The 26637-nt window shown below is 35.8% G+C and overlaps 1 protein-coding gene across 1 annotated transcript in view; it reads right to left on the bottom strand.

Annotated features, from left to right (window-relative positions):
- LOC113037899 (mannosyl-oligosaccharide 1,2-alpha-mannosidase IA-like) overlaps positions 1-26637 on the bottom strand; it is a 77071-nt gene that overhangs the window by 44752 nt on the left and 5682 nt on the right. Inside the window, exon 2 of the mRNA XM_026195223.1 lies at positions 5927-6050. Coding sequence (XP_026051008.1) covers positions 5927-6050 — 124 coding nt within the window. The remainder of the gene's footprint in view (positions 1-5926; positions 6051-26637) is intronic.

The following is a 26637-nucleotide window of genomic DNA, read 5'->3' on the forward strand; positions in this document are numbered from 1 at the left end:
GGATAAAGAGCTGAGGCTCTGTAATTTATTTTATTTACGCTACTTCAAGAGAGTTAACTTCGAGCTGTGCGTTGGAAAAAGAGCACGAGATGAGACCACGACAATCTGTTAACAGTCTAAACATTTGCATTTTGACTATTTATTAGATCCATAATTGTATATTTATTTTATATGCATTTAAATTTGAAATAAAATAGGGATGTACAAATAAATATCGGCTGATATTTAATGTGCATCTTGTCGGTAAAGCAAGTTCTGTAATCAGAGGTAAATCTCTACACGTGCGTGATTTCACGTGTAGCAGCATTTACTACACAAAGCCGTTGTTCACTGACAAGCTGCGCCAAAGCATGATCATATTTTGTGCATGTTTTTACCGATGATTACAGAACTGGCTTTACTGACAAGATGCACATGAAATATCAGCCGATAACTTAAAAAAATTGCTATACAATAATCTGAGTGACCCCATTGTTGCCTTTCTTTGATGATGTTCCAGGGCATTCCAAATGAGCGATTGTTGTCATTGAAGTCCACTTCAATGGATATCCCATGCTAAGGCAGTAGGGAGCAGTGAGCACTACATAGGGACCCTGTCAACGCACCTACTGATTATATAGGCTATTTTCCGCCAGACATAAAATTTAAATACATTTATTAAACATAGACATTAATGGCACACAACATTCCCATAGGGAGCACATATCCCAAAGTACATCTCACAGAACACATTTCCTCAAAAACAGAAATACAAAAAAGATATATAAATACCAAAAAATGCCTCTTATACACCGCCTAACCCACTGAAACAGACTTATTCATAACGATGTTACCACATCTCCCAGCACTCCCCATTAAGAAAATGGAATGATCCATTTTCTAAACAGTCTGGATTCTGGGACATAATCCATACACATTTTGTCAAAGAACACTTATATGGCTTCCTTTCCAACAGCCACAACACAAACAGTTAGATATTAACTGGTGCTTTGGTGATGACGCCATCATCCGAATCCCGAATTATCACATAAAGGTAAAGTTCTGCTTACTAACAAAGACCTTTTTTATTTCAAATTCAATGAAATAAAATCCCAACACCTCTGCTAGTCACTTTTTTATTCAGTTTCTGACCTGTGCCCCAAACACACAGCTAAGCATATGACTTTTGTTGGGCCATTAATAGTGAGGCTGTATACTGACAGAACATCATGGTTCAGCAGCCACTGTGCTAAATGAGCACACAAGGGCTTAGGGCCAGACTGACGTGTTCTTCTTCTTTCTTACCACTTCTCTATGCTCTTCTGCACTTCTAAAAAAAAATGTGATGTGTGTTTTTATTTAATTGCACAGTTCATGGCAGGGACCATCACACAGTGGCTTCATTCACTCTTGGGAAATGGTTATTTCCAAATCACAATCAGACTGGTGGACATTGTGGAGAAAAATATAGAAGGAGAGTAGGCTTTTTCCTTACGAGTTCTATTAGAGGAAATGGTCAGTAACAAGCACGTTCATTCGGGAACTGCAGACAGTTCATACTGTCCTGAGCGGCTTCATTAGCCAAGACTTTGTCTCAGTCCATGCTGGTTTCTTACACAGGGATCCAGTGTGGAGGACCTGCTCCTCTCTGTGCTGAGATGATTGGCACATGGAACAGAATGGCCAGTTTTCAGCTGGACTGAATCAGCTATGTGTGATATGCAGACACTGAAATCTATATTCAGGTCAACTTTCTATATTCGGGTCAACAATCTCTCGGAATAAAAAATTCAAAAGCAGTATTTGATTACAGAACATGGCGTTGTCATTACATCTGCATCAATTACATACTATGGTCTGGAAAGTGGAGTGATCATTATTAATAATTACTGGGAAGTAATTATTTAATCTTTGTTCATCTTCGGAACGCAAATGAAGATATTTTTAATGCATTTTTGTGTGCAAAGAAAAAAAAAATATTTTATTCAACAATTTGTCTCCTCTGCGACACCCTGCACGGGCATTTTGGAGAGTATTACATACGTAAACAACGTATGCTGTTCTGAATTAGCAGTACTGTACATGGATACACTGTTCACGATTTGATCTAAACGTAAACAATGTATACGCATACATAGGTTACATACGTTGTTTACTTATGTATACTCCTCCAAAAATGTTGTTTTCTTTTGCGCACAGAGTTATTCTCGTAGCTTCGTAAAATTACAGTTGAACCACTGATGTCACATGGATTATTTTAACAATCTCCTAGCTATGTTTCTGAGCCTTGATCGTGTAAGGATTCTTGCTGTCTATGGGAGGGTCAGAGAGCTTTCGGAATGCATCAAAAATATCTTAATTCGTGTTTCAAAGATTAACAAAGGTCTTACAGTTTTTGACAACATGAGGATGTGTAATTAATGACAATTTATATTTTTGGGTGAACTATAGCTTTAATACTAATTAGGGCTGCATGATAAATTATGGATAGAATGTTTTTTTTTCTTTTTTTTTTTTTTACTTTCTCCACTCTCATATCCCAATCTGCTCAAATGACATATTTTATGCAGCTGTGTGTAGTACTAGAGATGTCACAGTACCAGAACTTCAATTAATTACTAATCAGCAGTCCTCAGTGTAATTTATCAAATCATTTAATGATAAACATCAATTTTTAGATTAACCACAGCCTTCTAGCTTCTATCCTACACTATAATGTTAGTTTCAAGGGCCTTAAACAGATCAAGAGTGTGTAAAATATTCAAAGCTCACTCTAATCCATGGATTCTGAAGCCTTAATGATCTTTTCATGGTTGGTTAAATGCACTTCATCAGAAAATTGCCATATACTGCACAATATTTAATGCACTTAATGTAAGTGAGTTCAAATGCGTGAGAGAAAGACCTTTGCATGCGACATGGCACAGAATACATTTAAGACACGTGACAACAATCTCACACGTCCGGAACACACAAGCAGGCATAATGTCTTGACTAAGCACTTCCATATGGTATGACTGCAGCCTGATTTTTCTCTGTGTGCTAAAGCCCTGTGGGTTGTAAAGCGTCTGTTTTTGCGCCCCAGTGATCACGACTTCTAGTAAGGTCTTACACTATGCATCGGTGTGTGGTGATCTGACCGGCCGTCTCAGCAGCTCACATCTCAATGAGGAACGAGATCTAAAGCAGCGCAAAACAGTCATTCCAGCTGCCTGGTCAGGTACAAAAAAACCCTGGACCAGCCGTATTCCAGATCATCTTTTATTCAGAGCCAACGTACCATTAACCCAACCTCTAAATTTATAAACCCTGCCAGACAAAACGTGTGTTCAATGATCTCTGATGTGGCCGTACGCCCCATGGGACCAACCTAACTATTTGAGAAATTGACGAGCACTCAAACCTGCCTGGAAACACACTGCACAACAAAAAATGCTGGGAGGTAATAGCATGTGAGAGATCTGACTGGGTTTGACTGACATGGGAGCCGTTTTAAGGGGCACACACACACGCAAAGCTAGAGCGCATGAGAAAGAGTGCAATGTACTTTTTGCCAGATTGTTATTCTGATAGTGTCTGAGCCAAATAAATTAAGACTATATTCTACTAGCACGTCCGAAGCAAAACTATAGAGGTTAATCAAATGTGCATTGTAAATCCCCGGTCTGCCCTCCAGTTGAGTGCCAATTGACTATATGTGAAGTTTACAACAAAACAGCAGCAGCAGCAGCACGTCTGATGAATATTTCATTACACACTATCTCTATTCTAAAAAAACAGCGATATGCATGGCTTACAAGATTCAGAGAACTCAATTAATTAGGAGGATACAGGGCTGGAGTTGTCTGTAGGGGTAAAAAAAAAAGTTGGCAGTCAAAAGTCAAACCATCATTTTAGCAATAGTGATGCACCAGAATTGTCCGAAACTGCAAATAATACAATTATTATTCTAAAATTGGTTGCGTTTAGAATTCTTATATATATATATATATATATATATATATATATATAAACAAGTGACTATGCTGTAAATGTTTATTCTTCTGCCATTGGAACTAAAACAAAGATTATTGCAGTATGTTTTTACAAGAAAATAACATTTCAGTGTTACTAGTAGTTTTAATTTCGTTAACGAAGACTATGACGAAAAATGTTAGTTTTTTCCCATGACTAAGACGAGACAAAGACAAGATGACAATGAGGTCAATAAACGATAACGAAGACTATATCAACATGCAAATTGATGAAATAAGACGAGACTAAGGCCCCGTCCACACGGAGATGGAGCTTACCCCAGTCCGATCTTTTTTTTCCTTGTCTCAAGAAATATCCGCGTCCACACGAAACCGCAAAATGATGTAGTATACATGCCAGACCAGTATGTGGCGCTGTAATTTTGATACAGAGATACACTAAAAACAGAGAAGAAGACTTGGACTATGCTCATAAACCTTGCGCGTGGCACACAAACGAACATGGAACAATACATTTATTAATCAGTGTTAATGTTAGTTAATAAAAAGACAATCGTTCAGTGTTTGTTCATGTTTTTGTTGCTGTTACGTGACGTAGAGGTGTCTGACTAGGGGGGAGACGTGGGCTGATGACGTCATCGTTTCAGAAAATATAAGGATTAGCCGTCCAGACGAAAACGCAAAGACGGTGTTTTCAAATTTATCCACTCTGGGACCCGGTTTCAAAATATAGCGGTTGCACCTTAGGAAAATGCCGGATCTGTGTGGACAAAACGCCTATCCGATAAAAATTTTTTGCGTATTCACAGAAATGCGTCTCCATGTGGACGCATAAAAACTTTACCAAAACGTATTGCAGATTGCTCTACACTCGTCTACTACACAAGCTTTCAATAGTTCTAATCCCCGAATCAGAGCTTCGCTGTTAATTCCATACATTTTCTCCCCGGTGTGTTTTGCATATTTTAAGCAATCTGGCAACCATGCGCAAGCGCTTACTCCTCATTGAGGAAGAGATGATCGAGAAGAGACATGGAAGCTACTTGTGCTGTCTGATAAATTATTTTTTAACTGTGTATTAAATGTTCAGTTGTGTAAACTTAATTGTTAATGAATCATTGAAGCTAAAAAAAAAAAATAATCTACTTAAAAATAAAATACTAGAATAAATAAATCTGAGCTAAATTTAATCCAGCAGGGGGCATGTCTGACTGTGACGTATATATTGCCATTATTATTATTATTATTATTATTTTATTTATTTTTTTTTTATTTATTTTTTTTATTATTATTATTAGTAAAACTTTCATTGTTGATCTTAATCCTAACTATTTTGTGGTGTAAATGCATGCTGATATTTTCTAAACCTTTTTTAGGGGTGTTTCCAAACTTTTGGAAGGCACTCTTACATTTCTGGGAGGAGCTAAATGATGCATATTCATTTACTGATGCACAGCATGCAGGTAGCATAGGACTGTGATAATGTGTTGTTGCTGCATCCTCTTAGTATATTATTGTTGTATATTACAAACCTCACAGGAAGATGGACAGTCTTTCATGAATTATTCACAGATTAGTATGCCCACTCACAACCTGTGCTTTTCAGCTTCAAAATAGAAACGGGTCAAGAGGGTGACGGGCAAAAGCAGCAAAACAACATTTCTTTACAGGCAAGGAAAACACATTAATGAGAAAAAGGCACCAAGAGGATCAAGGTATCGTGAAACTATATTTGTGCGGTGTGACCGTGCTATTCCTGCCCGATGAAGTCAGAAATGGTTTAGTTTGTCCTCTTGAAAGCAGAAATAGACCTAGATGGAGCTTGTGAAGTGAGACAGACCGGAGAGAAATCAAAAGCCTTTTTGATGGAGGTCACCCAACCACCTGTGCAGCATTGACTGACAGTTCTGACTGCTTACCAATTTAATGTTGGGATGTGAAGCTGTACGTGCACGAATCATAGTTTCATGGTCAGAGAGACACTCTAGGCAGACACTCACCAAACAAATTGCTGGAGTGGCCTTGCTTAGAGACGGGACGCAGTTCGTTGGAGCCCCAGGCGTAGCGCTTGTAATTGTCCCAAGAAAACTGCATCATCTGAGGACAGAGTAAGAGATGAAGAGGTTAGCCTTGTGAATTTTGGTAAATTTTTTCAGAGCAAAGGTAAAACCACACAGAAATTACAGAACAAAAATTAAAATGAATGTGTCAACAATTAACATACAGGTCACTGGGCTAATCAAGGATCAATAGCATTCAATTATTTGATTAAATTAACAGTCGAAATGCTTTTGATCAGATGCTTTTGCTTCAGATACTTTTGTCCAGATACAAGTTTTCTCACACACAGACACACACACACACAACACACACACAAAATTTCACATTTACAGCTTTGCGTGTTTGCAGGATAAAATCATTGGGCAATTTTTGCATTGGTCTGAACAAAAACAACAAGCTTATTTAAAATGCACATTCATTTCTGCCAGCAGGTGGCACTTCCGGGATGGCAGAAATATATTCCCCAGTAATAGCAGTACACAGAGCACCTGTGCAGCGCTCATGTTTATTTCATGAAATCATGGCCTTTTAAAAGCTGAATCATCAAATTAAGCCATATCAACATTTTGGTTTTTCTGCCAGCAAATTTAAAACCTCTTTAAGTCATTAATTATATAATTATACAATATGAATTCATTTTAATTAACCATTCATTTTAATTTAGTAACTTTATCTTCTAAATTTAAACTTAACCTTGAGTGAACATGACAGGATGTTTGCATGCACTACAGGAGTGTAATAATTATTCATGAGATTGCATGGCCTTATCCAATGAGAAGGTTCTGCCTCATTATTAGTCATGACATTACGTGACATTTTCCTAAGACCTGCATTTCAAACACTCTTCAACTCTTCTTCGCTCTTCAATGAAACACGGATCATGAGAGTCTGTTTGCATGCTTTCCCTTTAATGCTGACAAAGCAACAGGTTTTCAATCAATGATTGACTTCTTTGATTGACATGTTTGTCTGCAAGAGGCATTTAATATGAGAGTTTTTATATTCCTGGAGAGGTGAACTGGGACTCATATAAAACGCAGTTTCAGACACAAAGGTTATATATTAATTTATATATCCTTTTAAATCATGTTGCATAACTGTAATTAAAAATGCAAAGCACACGTTGTTAAAGCAAAAGAAAAAAAGCAAGATGTTTCAGCATTTATTTGTGCATAAAATTACAGATATAAAATGACATATTTGTGCAATGTGTTTTAAGCTTACAAAACAGTGTTTGAGCATTTTGTTAATTATTGTTGTGAGCATTTTTAAGAACATCTGAAATGCCATTAAAGCAGCTTTCCATGTTCACTTTTTTTCTATAATTTTCAAAAGCAAGACATTTTATAAGAAAAGAGCAAACCAAAATTGCGTAGGCTAAATCACTGGATAAATGGCTGCAATATTTCAAAAACACAATAAACAACAACAAAAAACTTGTTACCATTTTATTTTTTGGCATTTTTGTTTACCTAAAACTCTTAATTTATTAAGCGGAAGGCGAAAAGCAGCTGCGTTATTTACTAATGATGTGTGGTGTAGAGGAAACAAAGATAAGCAGAAATACGCAGAACTCATTTTTCACTGTGACAGGACGGCGCTGATGATCCCAGAGAAACAATGACTAGAGAAGGATCAAATATCCTCAGTAATCTGTGTGTTTTAAGTAATCCACCTCCAGCTCACCCTTTCTAAAACTCACAGGAAAGTGTTTTTAGACCAAGTAAAACTCGCTCTCCCCAGGGGTGTCAGTTAGCAGGTCAAGAGAAACAGACCTGCTGTTCTCCCTGGAGAGCGTCAGACAGCACCAAAGAGAGAGGAAAAAAAATAAAGCTCTTGACACACACATACACACTCTTCGGACTGGATAAAGTCATTTGCAGCCTCGGCACAGCCTCCCAATACCAGCCAACTGGCTCCAGTCAAATTAGATCAGTTTATCGACCGCTGGCCTAACTTTAAGTGTGTTCTAATCATGTAACTCTCTTTGCTTTCAAAGACAGCCACTCAACACCCAACATACTGATTGAAAAAGAAAAGATAAAAGAAGTGGAAACAAATGTCTTTAGCTGAGGACTCCAGGCTGGAGATAAGCAGATAGACAAAGATGTCCTGAAGGCCTCCAACTGGTGGAGAAGATGAACACAAGCAGTATTTACTTTCTTACCAGTGCTTCCTGCACTGCTGAATCTACAGCCGAAAACACAAAAAGAAATACAGGTATTTTATTTGATTAATATAGGTATTTTAATTGATTATATTAATTTGATTGAGCACAGGGTTATTATGGTTACATAAAACTACTGAAAACATTTGTTAATTGGAAAAAGTAATAATAATAAATAAATAAATTATAATTTAATATTGATATATATAATCTAATATTTAATTGACATTTATAATTTAATATATATATATGTATTAATTTTGTTTTCTGATTTGTGTGTGTGTGTGTGTGTGTGTGTGTGCGTGTGCGCATAAATAAATAAATAAATAAATAAATAAATAAATAAATAAATAAATATGACGATTTAATAAAATAAGTTGAAACACTAAAATAACTAGAGTAAAACTAAAAATAAATTAAACCTAAATTGATAAAAAAAAAAAAAAAAAAACCTTACATTTGGACTACAATTAAAATAAAAACTGAAATAATGTAAAATCAAAAAAAAAAAAATGTAAACAGGGAATGCAAAGTACTAGTAAATTAGCATTTAGTGCATTAACCTTTCTGGCTGTTCATGACTATGTACTGTACATAAGCAATTACTGTACATATGCTGAATGCAAACTTAAACTATGAAATAAAAATTATTTTTTGTTTATTTAATTTAATAAAAACAAAATGGTTACAAATAAGCAAATAAAATAAGGAAAGAAAAAGAACAACGTACATGAAAACTAATGTAAATAAATACTATGGATTTTCAGTGAATCAGAATCAGTGAATTTTTTAAGCTTTTTTTTTTTTTTTTTTGGTCACATAACTGAAATGATCTGTAACCGTTATGACTTGTTTATTGTGTGAAAAAGTCACCTAGTCTAACGTGTCTACAACATAAATCAGTTTAAATCCAAGTGCTGATTCTGCTTTATCAAAATTGCTTTTTCAGGAGGATTTTAATACCTGAAAATTCTAATATGTCCAGCGTAATCCTATCATGTTTAAATGTGCCTGCCATCTGTCTGCAGAACTCCGGCTGAGCGATTCCCGTCTCGGAGACAGCAGCGGGCGCCAGTGACGTCAACGAGCAACAAGGTTATGGCCCACATGCGATTACTGTGGTGACGGTGTACAAAGGGTCAGAACATGGTGCAAACAGTACAGAACCTCAGACAATCTTCAGCGGCTGAAACAAGCGTGAGGTCTGACTGACCGGGGACGGATCACACACACATACACACACACATACAAACTGATTTAGAATTTAATTTACAGATTAACTAGTTATAGATTAACCTTACTAATCATATACCCTGTTATGATGTTTTCAATTCCGTACACCGAACACTGTTCCATTTGCGGGGAGGAAATGACTCGTGCTTCCTGTCTTAACGAAAATGGAGAGGAAATGGGACTGGCATGGGTGGAGGAGGGTAAATGGGATCCGAGAAGGGATCAGAAAAAGCCAGGTTTTAGGTCAAACAGAAAGCGAGGGGGAAAAGGAAAATGGACTGTGATCCTGACAGAATGAAATGGCAGCAAAAAGTGCTTTTGTATTTTGGACTCTATAAAGGGTGAGAGAAAGAGAGAAAGTGCTCTGCAATCAGCACACTAGCAGAAGCACCAGTGCTAAAACTGAAACGGTCACAATCTCAGCGCTGGGTAAAATTCATCACCCACTCTTCATATACTGTCTGCCTTTTATCTTCTGCATGTTAATTTTAAGTTCTCCCACTCAGACTTTCTTTTTCTATTTGAACAGCTGCCCGCAAACACTGCATATTCAGCCTCTACTGTACCCGCCTGCCCATTCCCAAACCCTTCATCTGTCATCGTAACACCCCTTAATATGCCTCTTTTTTTATTCCTTAGACCACCAGGGACTAATGCATGCTGACTGTGCTTTTTCCCTGTCCGGAACAGTAGTGTAAACCATTTAAGACTTCAAAACAACGAGTTCACAGTCATGGATCAGTGCAGGTTCCCAGAACAAGCATCGACAGCTCCACTGTTTCTCTGGAGCTGTGCACTGCTTTGCATGGCCGCACAGTGTGTTTGTGTCTAAGCATCCAGTCGGATCAATGCCAGATATTGAGTCTGGTTAATGTTTACTGACATCAGACTCAAGGCAGAGAGAGGGAAATCCACTGAAACTCCCAAACCAAAAAGTGTTTTCAGCCCTGAAACGTGTGTACGTGTGTGTGTGTGTGTGTGTGTGTGTGTGTGTGTGTGTGTGTGTATATGTATGTATGTGTGTGTGCTTGAAACTGATTTGTAAAAAAATATATATATAAATTAAGAAAAATCATTTCTGGAAAATGTTCAAAACATTCTATAAAATACGTAATCTAAAAATTTTAGAAAATTAATTTATAAATAACACATTTACATTTATAAATTATTTAAAATATAGAAGATAAAAACAAACATATATATATTAGATAAAATAAAAATTTTTTGTCTAAATATATATATAGTATGCTGCATAAAATAAATTAGGATAAAAAATAAAAAAAATAAACATTTTGTCTAACTCCTTTAGCTCACAGCTGATTGCAATATCAAATAAAACTGGATGATACAGTATACGGTCTAGTTAAAATAATTTATATGAGAAATATTTCAAGGAATCTAAAGAGCAAATCAGATTTAAAATAATAGAAATGCTTTTGAAAATGTCTATAAACATTTGCTCATTTAAATATATATATATATATATTTATTTTTTACTGCAATATATGAGAAGTAGATTTTTTTCTATAAAGGTAGATTGATGCAATTTAATAAAATCAATTAAAAATGATGTAAACGGTAAATGTAATTATTTAAATGACAGTCCTGCTAAAAAGCCAAAATCTTCTCAGAGCTTATCAGAGTGTTATGTGGTTGTCATTAAGATGAATGTCTTTTCATTACAGAACCTGACAACAAGGCATCTGTCTTCCTCAAATGTCTGTACAATCAAAACCGGCGAGCACATCAGGTAAACCCGTCTAGCATAAAAATCTAATCAGGCCCACCTGGCCATCAAGTCTGCACTTGAAAAATTGGTTCGAGCGAAGCAGAACACCACAAAAACCGTCAACTTGCATTCGTCCTAACAAAAGAATCCTCTACTTCAGATGTAACATTTCACGAGTCAACTCATTTGACTCGCAAGCAAAATAACCAGCCCTATAAAGCGTCATTCAAATCTGCTTTCAAACTCCTGAAGAGGTTCTGGTCCCTTAATTACAACCAGCACAGTCACAAGAGAGAGTATCAGAGGGATTGTGTGTCAGCTACTGAGAGAATTAGGATTAGGAACTGGAGTCTGTCTCCTCCTCTGCCCGCTCCAACCTTCTCACAGTGGCAGAATCTTCAGCAGCTTATCGTTGGTAAGATCTTCATCCCTTCTCTCAACACGTGCAATCTGTTCCCAGCAGGCACGCGGCTTTACTCTCATTTACAACTCATTGTTTACTCCCTTGGTGGTGCTGTGTTTGAAATCCTGTGGCTGTGGCAGCTCGGCGACAGAAACGCAGGCTCCATTCATCGACTGGTCGAGCTTACCGAAACGGCCTCTGAATAGGCTCTGCACTGTTTATGTGAATCGATGGAGGAGCCGCATGCAATAGTACCTCTATCCTTCACACCAAAGCATATTCTTCATTTCCTAGTCAGTGCCACGTGTGGCCTTGGCAGCCATCGCTGAGGAGGGAAGAACAATGGTGTTTTCCAAGAAAAACAGCACCTTGGTAAATGAGAAAAAGTATTTGAAACATGATGGTGGTGTGATTGAGGTAAACAAACAAAAACCAAGCCAGATCTGAAACAGAAAGAGATGCTCCTGCTTCCTTTCGGGAAAACTAAGTGAAAAGGTACTTCCTGTAAAAATGAGAATGTTTACTTGACCTCAAGGCCTGAGATATGCAGGCGCCACTGCTGTGGGACTGACTAACAGAAAACCCTGCCTGTAATGTACTGGAAACAAGCTATATTAATTAGGTTTTACATTTTTTTCTTTTGCAAAGAAATTGGTTTTGCTAATTTTCTAATGCCATGGACCTAAAATATACACATCATGCAGCAAAAATCTAAATTATACATTACCACTTAAAGGAAAACGGCACTATTTTCCATATTCCACTAAGTTCTTCCCTCAACTTGACGAGTTGATACGTACCTCTCCCGTCTCAGTGTGTGCACTCAACCGCTATAGCGCAGAGCGGCACTATGTTAGCGTTTAGCTTAGCACCATTCATTCCTTAGGATCCAAACAGGGATGACTTTAGAAGCCACCAAACACTTCCATGTTTTCCCTAGTTAAAGAGGGTTACATGAGTAGTTACCTGAGTACTGTAAGTATGGTAACAAAATAAAACACGGCAATTTTTTAAGCGGATAAAAAATGATAACTATAATGTATGACAGAAGAGCACTTCGCAGCACACTGACCTCGGTACAGTAATATCATCACTCCTGAAAGAGTGATATTACTGCGCAGAGGTCGAAGTGCTGCGTAGTCCTGCAAAGTGCTCTTCCGCAGTACATTATAGTCATCATTTTTATCCGCTCAGGAAATCACCACTGTTTATTTTGTGTCACCATACTTACTCAAGTAACCATCTTTAAATAGGGAAAACATGGGAGTGTTTGGTAGCTTCTAAATTCATCCCTGTTGGATCCTAAGGAATGAATGGTGCTAAGCTAAACGCTAACATAGTGTTGCTGCGCGCTACAGCGGTTGAGTGCACGCACTGAGACGGGAGAGGTACGCATCAATGTGAAAGTGAAAGTCATGGTATTGCCGGGCCGAGATTCGAACCCACAACCCTAGGGTTAGGAGTCAAACTCTCGAACCACTAGGCCACGACTTCCCCTTGAGTTTGGATTCAGTCAAATTTATTCACTTACAGTACATTTAATCATGTTAATTACAACTAGGGAAAATAAAAATAAAACTACTCCATGACTTTAAGATTTGGAAATATTTCCATGACCTTTCTATAGGCCCATAAATCACAATTATATCATTCCCCGTTTTCCATGAATGGTAGACATCCGTTTCTCTTGGAAAGCCCTGACATTACACAATCTCCCTGTGATGCATGTTAAAGCAGATTTGTGCATTTTAGGTTTCCTTTTCTCTTGCGCTTTACAACAAAGAGAGGAAGTCTGTTTTTCTGTTTTCCCCTAGTTGTTCTCGTTCTTGCAAATATGCCTTCTTGTATTTTAGTATCATTAACCACAACAATTGACAAGAAATGCAGCTTCAGAATAATTTTCAGCAGAATTATTTTTCAGTTTTTTCTCCTGACCATTCGTCACCTACAGTACACAATATGCCATGATTCTGTAATTGAGACGTCACCAACTTAAAAAGACAGAGCTTAAAAAAAATCCAAAGATTCCCACTGTTAATTGTGACAATGTGCTGCCGTTATCCAGCCTCCTTCAAGGAGAAGACATTATCAGAATGAAACAGTCATTTTCCTGATGTCGTTTTCCAGTGGTGAGGGAATATGCAGTGCTGTGAAGAGTTAGTATTCAGTAGGGAGCCCTCATAAGTACATGACAAGGCAAATTTGATAAGACGGTCTATAACTACCTAGTCAGCAGCAGAGTTCACACAGAAGGAAGGACGTGATAAGCGTCTTTAGAACTGCATTTTCAACACACAACATTGCATTTAAACATTACTAAATTGTCTCCTGCCTGTCGAAATCCTTAGGCGACATATTTCATTGTTTTGTATAATTTTTGCATAAGATATGATATGAAACGCAGCAGGTGTGGTAAACCGTTTGCATGCAAATGTTAGCATCCAGTTTGCGACATTATAGAATAAATATCAGAAATGTTACCTTGTGAACTAACTGAACCAAATTCTAAAAATACAAATAAGTAAAATAAATAAAATAATAATAATAATAATAAAGAATAATAAAACTGAACATAAAAAACACAATTAGCTCAAAACATTAATAAATACTACAAGTGTAATAAAATAAACTGTTGTTCATAACAGAACAAAAGCCTCTACTACACAAAGTGTTAATCATAATTTAACAAAGGATGGGTCTTTTTTTTATCTCTTACTCAGATGACCTTTACAGCTACAGCTTATGATGGGTGAAATAATAGAATGAAAATTAAGCAAATGTTGACTAAAGGTTCAGTTACACAAACAAACGGGATGCCACGCAATCATGCAAACATGCACACAAAACCCCATTACGCTCGTGACAGCCTGCAACAGGAAGCCACAGGTTAGCATGTTTGCACACAGCCTAAAGGAAGAGATGGAAACACAGTTTTGATAAGCAGCCAACTCAACGGTCCCATGATACATGTCAAAACATTCAATATCAACACAGAGGAGCCATTAAGAGTTCCAAGCTCAGGCAGCAGTGTGAGCACAGCGCACACACTAATGATTGATCCTGCTCCACGCTCATTATCTGGGTGACTTTGATAGGTCACTAAACAAGAGATCTACGGTGTGTTTGACACCTCTTCAGTGTTTTTTGTAAAGAACGCTCGCTCTGGGTTTTGTTTTGAAGCTGGATAACTTAAAGATGATCATGATCAATTAATCACCATTCATTTAATCAATTAAGCTTATCGATTAGTCAGCGTCAGCACAAAAGCATTCAGTGATCAGTTAATTAGCCATTCAAAGTGAAAGTGTGTACTGTAGCTTGAGCACTTCATGTCAGGTCATGTCTGCGTCACAAACACACAATCTTGGCTTGCTTGCATGAAGGAGTAATCAGCCGTTTCTCTGTAAATAAAGATTTGATTTACTAAAACAGTGTCAGTTTCTGAAATATTTAATGCAAAAAGTAATAATAAATAAAATAATAATAATAAAAAAAAAAAATATATATATATATATATATATATATTCAGATTAACAGATTAACAGCATGTAAAACCCAAATGTATTTAAATATAGTGAACAAAATATTAAATGGGAGTAATACTTCATATTGTGTTAAATAATATATGTTTAACAATTACAACATCATACAGACAAAAATATGTAATACTAAATCATAATATTATTATTATTGAAATGTGTTGCTATAATTATGTAATATATTTTATTATATTTATTAAATGTATTTATAATTATTAATTATAAAGTAACAATGCAATTTTAAATGATTTGAAGTGGTTTTAAATGAGAAAATGCTAATTCATAGGTAGTTCTAATTTATTCAGAAAATAATGATAAATAAATTAGTAAAAGGATTAAATGGCTTTTTTTTATCTCTTACTCCGATGACCTTTACAGCTGCAGCTTATGTTGGATGAAAGGATAAAATGAAAATTAGGCAAATGTTGACATGAAGTGTTCAATCATATAAGCAAGCTCATTAAAAAAAAAAAAAGTTTCATTAATGTATAATAATAAAAAATAAAAAAAAAACTAACAAAACTTTAGAAAATGATCATCCCTAAGCTGTATCAAAGGATGAAGCCTCCAAATGCAGCACATGCACAATGCTGTAACTGTCTGAGACGGTTTCGATTCAGACACGCCTGTAATTTCACTTCCCTTACGGCACCAGAAACACTACTGTAAACAGCAATAGTAATGACACTCCAGCAGCAGATCTCAAACATGTGGAGACATAATTATGCCAACATTGCAGGCTACGGGTGTCAAGCTGAAAATTTAGTCATTCACATAACGGCTGTTTCTGAAATGACAGTCATGCTGCACTGAAACAGAAGATGAAATGCCTTCTCCGACGACAAGGCCTTGAGGCTGAAGCAGTCAGGAGCTTGATGTGTCACTCAGTCAGTGGGTGTGACGATAAGACTCTACTCCACCTTGACATCAGATGTTACAGCAGTAAAACACATTTGTGCTTTGGGAGGATTCGAAAAGACTAGGGACTGGGCCACAATGGTCAGCCAACAGCCTTTTAAACTTACTTTCTTCTTCATCTATCTGTTTCTCAATGAAACAGCATGTTATGTAGAATCACGTCCGATCAGGGTCAGGGAAACCCTTCTTAAAAGATTAGTCTACTAGTCATTCAGGCAAACCTACGGATCGTATCATTGATTTTTACTAGGGGTCAATCAATATGGATTTTTTTTTTACACTTTATTTTATTTTTTCAAGACTGATGCCACTTCTGATTTCTTATAGAGAAGGATGACTGATGGCGGATATAAAGCTGATATATATGAAATCACACTATTTAATTCATAAACAATAACATGCATAACACTTGCTGCAATGAATTATAGATTTTACACATTTACAAAATTATAATTAATTACAAAATTTATAATAACCCAAGCATTTTTAAATATATTTGAACTTGATAAAGAAATCTATAAAATAAACAGATTTATACTTTAGCAGCTTTTTGATTCTGTAATCCTACTCTTATATTTGTATAAATTAAAATGAAAGAAAAATAAATTAAAATGTAAAAAAATAAAAAAAATCAAAGCAAAACAACACAAAGTTAAAAACAAAACCAAAAACATACTGGGAATCTTTTCTCAAATAAATATCAAATAATTGTATTTAAGTTAATTCTATATAGCTACAGTTCAAAAATGAATTCAAGATTACTGGAGTATGTTTTACAAGAAAATACTATTTTAGTCTTTCTATTTAAATTCATATTTAATTTAATTTGCATCTGCACTGAGGTGCTGGCGTTCTTAACGCTGTAAAAATAAAAGACCTGTTGCTGTCAAAATAAAAGCTTCCAAAACGTTTTATTCAAACAGTAAAAATTTATCAGCCGATGTTGAGAATTTAAAAATGCCCAAAAATTATATATTGGTCGAATAATAATATTTACAATAAGTTTGGCACACCCCTATATAAAATGAACTGTAAATGTTCCTCAGTTCACTCAATAGTTAAATCCACATATATTGAGCATTAAGATCTTATATCCAGACTTTGAATAATAAAACTTCCTAGCTCATAAATCTGTTGCAAGGCTTGAACCTAACCAGTCAGATTCTTCTTTATCACTGCATCACGTCACTCTATAAGAGGATCTGCAGACATTTCTTAGATTTAATATTGTCTGTCTTCCACACTGGAAGGCACAGCATCTAAGGGAATATCGCTCCCTTCAAACAACATAGCAGTCTCACTTTATTTAAGCAAAAAACCTCCCGATCGCTTAGGGCATGAAAGGGTATTGAGATCTCAACAATATCAAAGTCACATTAGGAGATTCTACAGCAGAACTGAATCAGTCTGTGATCTATAATGCATCTTTCTGACAACAAAACCTCAGAAGTTTAGGTCATGCAACATGACGAATCCAAAACTTGAGTTAAGCAACAACCAACAGGATCTGAAGCAGAGCATTCATGCAAGAGACTCAGACAAAAAAAAAAGATTATACTGTACTTAGCATCAATCATTTGAACTGTTCTGAAACGAATTAACTGAGATTATTAGAGGTAGGGTGGGCAATATATCTAACAATATGATCATGCGCATCTAGTCAGTTAATCCGGATCCGTGATTAGCGCTAAATAGCCATCACCTCCTTTAAATGGAGTCGCATTTACTAGAGCCATAGGTCACCGACAAGCTACGCGATATCGTGTTCATTATCGAAGGTGATTCATCTGGGATAATAAACACGATATTGCATAGCTTGTCAGTGATCTACGGCTCTGTCTATTAAATGCTGCTCCATTTAGATGCGCATGATCATCGTTAGATATATCGCCCAGCCCTAAGTAGAGGCAATTAAAATGCTGCATCATAGAAATGCGGATCTAAAAGTAAAAAGAACACAGAGTTCTACAAAATTAATGCAACACAAAATCAGAAATTAAAGTTTTAGTTTAGCTGAAAACTAAGTTTAATTAAACAATTAATCAAATACATACAATAACACAAATAAAAACTGAGTTGTATATAGCCTAAACATACAAATTGTATAGAAGGCATTTTCTATCAACTTTTGATATAATTCTGTTTATACTCTAATTCAATGTTGAAATGTAAAGATTTAAACAATGGCTGTAATAATAAAAAAAGTTTATATATATATATATAATTAAAGTTAAATGAACTTCATGTTTTATGCCTTAATTGGATAACCAGAAAAATGTAAATACACGCCAGAATTTCTGAGGAAAAAAATTCATAAGGCTACTTATGAGAAATTATTATTGATTTCTGAGAAGAAAAAAAAAAAATTCATAGCGCCATGTCATTTTTGTAAAACTTGTAATAACTGATGTGAAAATGTATAAGTTTCATGATTTTAATTAATTAGACATGCTTTTTGATTAATAAAATGTAATTTATCTATTAAAAAGGAGTCGAGAAAAATTTAAATTGAAAAAAAAATAAAATAAATGAATCAGAATCCAGAAAAACTGAAATGGAAAAAATGGAATTTAGAAATATTTAAATGGATATCATAGGGCCCTTATTTAGCCTACAAGTGCTAGTTGTTTTACTATTCATTGCTGTTGGAAACTGTAGTGATATGTACTTTTTTTGCAAAAAAAGTTCCCACAGGTATGTTTTTGTCATGAGATCGGGTGGATAATATCGCTTTTTTGGAGCCAAATTACAGACTGTGGAATGGCTTTTCTGAGGTAAATGCAATGTTATGTGACATTGCTTCCAAGCTGTTTTTTCTGACATCTTTCTGCGGTTCAAACACTGCTTGAGCAATTACATGAGACAAGATACATTTCAGTTTTACTGTTCTTTTTTTTTTTCTCTCAACAACAACAAAAAACAGAGGGATTTCTTCCCAGCTAATCAGATCACACCATGCCAGACCTCTAAATATTTCCTAGTTAAAATGAGTGTTTAGGGGTGAATGCTATGAATTTGCATATTACGGTTGTCTACCAATGAAAAAACCCTGCCATCTGAAACCTCTGTACATTATCAGCATGATGAAGGCCAATCATTGACTGCCAAGTGAAGCTCCTGAGGTCAATGACCCGCTGTACACATTTGTGTGCATAGGCAAAACACCTGAACTAGACACCACGAAAGAAAATAAAACAAACAGTAACAACCCATGCACGAACGCCCGAGGAGCACCTGCAGTCGGCATGCCAGAGAACAGGTGCAGCTCAAGAGGGTGGACATGTGCCTCTCTGGCTAGCCTGGCTCACGCTACCACACATGCTCTCTATCTCCATCTCAGGCACACAGAGCCATTGATCCACTGCCAAAACCCACTCTCCAGAGACAGCCCAGTCCCGCAGCTGAAAACAGGGAGGCAGAGTTAAGTTACAGCCATTTGCCTGGCTCTCTGAATGAGAGTGGAATCGTGGCGGCCGGCCAACAGCGTGCCGAGAGGTGCGTCCTTCTCCGCTACCAAGCCACTCAATGCTCCCTAATAAAACGCTTTCTCAAATTGTAGGATGAATGGACAAATTTATGTCTCTAAAGAAGTGTGGCGTCTAGGGATGTCAAACACTCTCTAATGCGGCGGAGTGTGACGAATGGAAAAACGCACTTCTTGCTCAAAAAGCCTGTTGTGGTGCATTAACACAAACACGATAATTTTGTTTTAAGTGAACGCAAACAGGTACAAAACTGAATCTGATTTGTCAAAGATTGGATCTGTGCATTAGAGCTTGCAGTTTAACATGATGACTAATATGCTAACCCTAAAATTAATCAAAAAATTGAGGCTGAAAAAAAAAAAAAAACAACTTTCATTGTTCTGGGCTGCATAGCTCCAGAAGGTTTAGTAACCCCTTTGGAAATAAATATATATATATATATATATATATATATATATATATATATATATATATATATATATATATATATATATATATATATATATATATATATATTAGGGCTGGGCAAGTTAACGCGTTTTTATCGCGTTAACGCATTAATTAATTAACGCCGACAATTAGTTTATCGCGCGTTAATGTACTTTTTATTTTGAAAGTCCGTTGCTCACTGCGTTTCACTACACATAGCTAGACTGTAATAAAACAACCGAATACAACACAAACCATGGGTCACAGGAGGGGTGGGATGTTTATCAGTAGGCTACTTGCTGCTTGGGATGAGCTACAGCGCAAAACAGAAAATCATGTCCAGAGCCGAATTCCATCTGGTAGGAATGACTTGTATAAGCGACTCCTTCTTTTGTCTAAGTTCATTTTGTTTTGTTCTAATTCTGCAGCACTCGCTGCATTTGGCCAGGACGTTGTCAAACGCGCTGTTGTGCAGAGATACTATGACAGAACACTGGAGACTGTGCGCGTTGCAGAGGGCGTGTTCAAAAAGCAGATGTCTCGCAGCAGCTATCATATTTCTTGCGCTATCTGTGCTAAGTGTGCTGACTTTATTTGAAATGTCCCACTGATGTGCAACAGGAATAAAATGTTTAGCGCACGTTTCAGCAAAATGTCTCTCTTTATCATCTCAATACAAATTTACAAAAAACCCTACCATTCCAAGAAACCGCGTTATTTTTTATTCTTTTATTATGTGTTTTGTGTTTTCTTTCGCTGTCATTCTGTTGTACTGCGGAGCTTCTGTCACGAAAACAAATTCATCCTCATATGTGTAAACATACCTGGCAATAAAGCTCATTCTGAAAATGTGAATGACCTTGTGTGTCTAAGCAGTCAATCTGCATCACTGAAAGATACAATTTTTTTTTTTTTTTTTTTTTTTTGGACTGATGGGAACATTTTTATACTTTGGGTCCACTTTTTGCTGAACATTTTATACCACTTTATTTTTTTAGGTAAATTTGTCTCTTCATGTATCTACAAAGCTGTGGGTGGCAAAGTTGTGATTTCATTTGATGGTGCAAAATTACAAGAGGAAGGTGAACTGAGATGGACACATAATAAACAGAAAGTTTATATAAGATCTGATCTGAAAATGTGAATGACCTTGTGTGTCTAAGCAACTGGCTAGGTGCAGATGAGTAAGTAAATGTAAAGTTGGAAGAATGGATAGGCTAAATGAAGTTAATTTTGTCCAGTCAATCTGCATCACTGAAAGATACAATTTTTTTTTTTTTTTTTTTTGGACTGAGATTCTCAGTCTCTTAAAGGAGATTGATGTTGTTGCTCGGAAGGGGGCAGTTAAAATGTTATGATTGAGGTTCTGGACATAATTTATATATATATATATATATATATATATATATATATATATATATATATATATATATATATATATATTTTACAAACTAAACAAAACTTTAATGTTTTATTTATACGTTAATGTTATATTTAATTTGATTACATTAATGTTTAAGTTAAGATTTACAAGAAATGTTAACTGCTACTAACTTTTAACTGTTGTAAAAAAGCACTTTATTTGTTTAAAGTTTTGACAAACAAAATTGTATTGCACTTTTGTTCATACAGTAGAACTTTGAAAGAATAAAATTACACAATACACTACTTTTGATTTCATTATTGAATTTTGCGCATGCTGCGATTAATCGCAGAAAATCATGCGATTAATCGCGATTAAAATATTTAATCGTTGCCCAGCACTAATATTATATATATATATATATATATATATATATATATATATATATATATATATATATATATATTCAATATTGATTATAAGTAAAATAAACATTTTATTAATTTATCTTATTAAACTAAAAGAAATACACTCCCATTGCAAATATGATGCAAACAGGACTCAACAGTAAGGATATTATTCAGATTTGTTCTTGTCCTGCCAATATTTTCAACCACCCTCACTTTTAATAAACATCTGATTAAATTCTATTATTCTCCATCTCTGAACGTGTTCTTGAATACTAAGTACACCGTTTACTTCATTTGCATCTTAATTTTATTGTTTGGAAGGTTTCTCGGCTCATTTTATTACGGAGTGTGTATTTGTCTTGAATGATTACTTGATGCAATATTTACTTAAAGACTGGTTCAGTCAAAAAAGGAAATGGTGTCATTTTCTCATGTGTGTGCTTTCAAAACTCTCTCCTCTGTAGAACACGACAACAGAATAATGGTCTGGATGCTCGTTTTCATGCAATTACAGTGAATGGAAACCATATAAGTGGTCCACATAACTTGTGCACTAATTTTCTGGAGTCATATGACAGCCTTGTGTTACAAACAGCCCGAAAATATTAAAAGACAGATCAGTCTAATTCATTATGAATAAATCATTCAGACCAGTTTTGTGTACTGGATCAACAGATTCTTTGAAAATATTCACTCAAAAGAAGGATTTGTTTATGAATCAGACACTGCAACTTCTCCAATAAACACGTCAAGTATAGCAAGGGTGGAAATTAAGATTTTCAAGTTTAAATATCATAAAGCTACGATTTGACTTCAGGATTTGGTCACATGGACTAGTTTTATGATGTTTTTATGGCTTTTTTATGACAGTCCTCATATGTGACCCATGGAAGTAAGACAAGCATACAAGTTTGGAATGGCACATGGGAGAGAACATTTTTAGACACATTATTACATGAATTAACAAACAGAACAAGTGTATTTTGCATGTGACTGAGATCATGCCCTGCCTGGCATCATTAAGCCACATTCATAAAACATTAAAAAGGCATATTGTGTTTCGATCGCAATTCTCTTCGCAAGCTGAGAGAAGCTGTTACCAACTATAATTAAAATTAGAGAAAATGTGCTTGCAATTTTCAATATAAGCCTAAGGCACCCGAGCTACGATTTCAAGTCTCAAATTTACACCACTGTTAAACCTGATGTGTTGTCATAAAATGGAGGTAGACCTGTAGAAGTCGGCTTTCAGGATCTCTGACCCACAAAAAGAAAAACCTCTCAGAATCAGTGAAGGGAGAAAAAAAAAAATCAATCTTTCTGCTTTATCCTTTTGGCTTCAGGATTGAAAAAAGAGGGCAGACAGTCTAAAAGTTTCATAGAATCCACAGGCTTTCACAGCAAAAACCAGCTAGATACATGACAGACTGTGCCCTGTCTGTGCTTTTGCAGGTCTGAGGGATTTTCTTTTTTTCTTTTTTTGTACATCGACCAGTTTTACAGTAATACACCTTTTGAAACCGTATAGACTCTTATGAATGCGTCGGTATCAACTATCACTGCGATGAATACTAGGCACTCCTTTACATATTCTCAACAGCTCTTAGACAAGAGTGATATAAAACCGCCACGACACATATTGACATGACCTTTTTATTAGTGTTGGAAAACACAGCAACAAGATTTGATCCTTGTGACGGTCCCTGCACTTTCATTTTGCACATCCCTCCTCAGCTGACATGTAGCAAAGTAATGAAGACTGTGAAAGGATAATCAATTTTCCCCTGCCTTCCAATACGAGGCAGTGACATCCATTATTTGATTAACAGGCTGAGCAAGTGCAATAAAACCACCAAGAACAAATATTTAAATGAAATTAATGTCTAAGAACCCTGTAGTAAAATCAGAAAGCAAACTTTTCCTAGTGCCGATGCTTCAAATAACACTTTCTTAATAGATATGCACTTTATTGATTCATGTGCTTTTTATGGTTCAATGAAAATGAATTGTGCAGTCATAAAACCTACTCAAATTTGCTGTAAGAAGTAAAGACAGGAAATGGATTAAGTGCTGATATGCTTCAGAGATGTTTCACATTTTAATACGGATATCACTGAGGGGAAGTGACACACAGTGAACCAAAAGGTTATTGTCTGGCACTGACCCGTTCAAAAGTTTGGGACTTTTTTTTAAAAGAAATTCATGTTTGTTCAACAGGGATGCAGTAAATCGTGACAGTACAGATATTTCTAATGACAAATGACATCGCAGAAATTCATAAAAATAAGCCACCAATTCTCCAAAACATTATAGTATGAGATGTTGTCCGTTCCAAATAAATGCTGTTCTGAACTTTTTATTCATAAAAGAATATTTAAACACTGATGATATTAAGAAATGTTTTCTTGAGCACCAGATGAACATATTAGAATGATGTCTGAAGGATCATGTGACTCATTGCAGCTGAAACAGGAAAAAAATAAACAAATAGTATTAAAATAGAAAGGCATAACTTTTTTTGATCAACTTAAAATGCAGCTTTGGTGAGCATTTGAAACTTTCTTTTCAAAAACATTCAAACTTTTGAACAGTAGTAAATCACACACACAAAGATTTATTTTTAGTTTCAAACCAGCAAAACAGATTAAAGAGTTACCAAACCACAACCCAAATGTTAGCACGCACACTCTCTCTCACTTCTGAGCAACAAATCAACTGTCCTATAAATAAAGTGAAGTTATAAACCTAAATAGTATTACTTGTGTAGCATATGATTTAAAGTTCTAATCAAGGTTTATTGAAAAAAGTAAATATGTTTGATTAGACTGCATGCACTACATGTAATTATGAAGTATTTATAGTTTATTAATGAAAACTGCCACGATTGACACTTAATAAAACATTCAAGTCAATGCATGGAAAGCATGTTTCACTGACAAAGATCATTCAGCCAAGACTCAACTAATCGAAACTAAAATTCATTGTTGATTATTTCATGTTCAATTATTATTGATCTCATTGATTCACTGTTCACATGCTGCATCTGATCAATGCATGCTTGTCTGGGCAGATGTTTATTGCTCTTCTAATCAGCATTGGACTCTGATTTTGGAGTATTCAATTACTGGAAAACCAAGCAATCACAACTGTAGCTCAAGTGTCCCAACGCTTGCTGAAAACACTAACCAAAACTCCCTCGTGTTACCCGTTCCACATGCATTTTAATCTGCCAAATCTGATCTGTGCTTTAGCGTAGAAGAGACACAGACACACAAAAGCAAAGCAACAGATCAGATATACCATTTCAAACCAAGTTAACACTGCTTGTGTGTTGAATTTTGGATTCTTCTTTCTTTCTCACTATCCATTATCCTAAAAAAAACATAATTTAACAATAATCCAGAATTCTGACCACTGGAGAAAATATTCTAGCCAAAAATTTGAGTGAAAAAGACAAATCTGGCTGGAGACTAACTGTGCCTGCAGCAGCTGAGCTATCGCTCGGGGGCATCCATTACATTTCTCAATACCTAAGGTCGGTTGGCTAAAGCGAGATTGACCCAAATAATCCAAAGGCTGGCTTAGGTCTCCAGACAACCCACACGGATCACAGCAGTAGTTGTAAAAGGGTGCAGGAATGTTGTGGAGGACCGAAAGACTGAAAGATCTCGCTTTCCTCTCCATCAGTAGATTCTACCTCTAAGAGCATGCCTTATTCAGAAGTGGTAAAATAAAAGAAAGTCAGCTGAATTATTTAGTATCCAAGCACTTCAGCTTTCGGGAGGAAAGTCACTATATGATAGAGAGAAAACAAACAGTCCTGGTATAAAAGATGTGACCGAAAGGAAAAAACATCAGATACAAGAGAGATGTTGGAAGCTTTTCATGTTGCGTGTTCAGATGCTTGCACAAAAAAATAAAAATAACTCCAGAGCCAAAAATAGCCAATGATACTCAAAGCCCATTCTAAGTATTGTCATTGTAACATGGGAACAATTACAATATTACAGAGCCTTCAGAGCTACCAGATATATTTATTTTCCTAAAGTCAACTGCACACTGAGTTGTTTGCTTGTTTATTCTGACACTAATTTCACTGATCCCTATACTGCCTAAATGCAATTTAGTTCGTGTGAATCATTCGTGATCCAGCCTCATCTTCAGAAGAAGTGAGTATAAGGGTTTTTTTATGAATCTTTGCAAATCACCCTTCCTAATGCTAGTTAGTAAGTTTCACGACTGAAGTTTACAGTCTGTTCTGGGCGGAGTGTAAAAAAGAGGGGCGGAGTGTTAAAAAGAGTGTTTTTACACTACCACTGAGAACTTTTAAATAAAGTATGTTAAAGATTTTCATTAAGAGCCAGACCATAAAGAATCATATCAACTTGTGGAAAATGGGCATCCACTGATAAGGTATTCTAATTTGTATAACAAATGTCTTAAAGTGCCCCATTATAGATTTTGGAATAGAATTACCTTCCATGCAGTATGTTACACAGCTGTAAGTGAGTGAAAACATCCTGCAAAATTTTCAATCTGAAAGTGCAATGTGTATAATGTTAATGTCTTTAAAACGAAAGAGTCGACGCTGAATAATTGAAACGAGTCATTTTTAAAACAAATCCCAAGCGGTTTCAGAATCAAAATCAGAATGAGCTTTTATTTAGGGATGCACCAGTTGACCGGCCATAAATCGGAACTGGACGGTTTTTGCTTAAAGTACGCGATCTGCAATCGGCCGGTTTTTGGTCTTTTTTTTCGGCCGATTTTTGCGGAAGTGCGCCCGCGTGCACAGACTGCATTATAATCATTTGCCGCCATGTCATTTGTGAGATCCATACTTGCGGTTTCAGAGCAGTTTGCAATCAATGAATACAGCACATTTAAGTTATTGTTTATGATTGATTGTTGATCAGTCTTGTTCACTTTATTGTGATTATATTGCAA

The sequence above is a fragment of the Carassius auratus genome, chromosome 20 (genome assembly GCF_003368295.1).
Source record: "Carassius auratus strain Wakin chromosome 20, ASM336829v1, whole genome shotgun sequence".
Taxonomy (NCBI): Eukaryota; Metazoa; Chordata; class Actinopteri; order Cypriniformes; family Cyprinidae; genus Carassius; species Carassius auratus.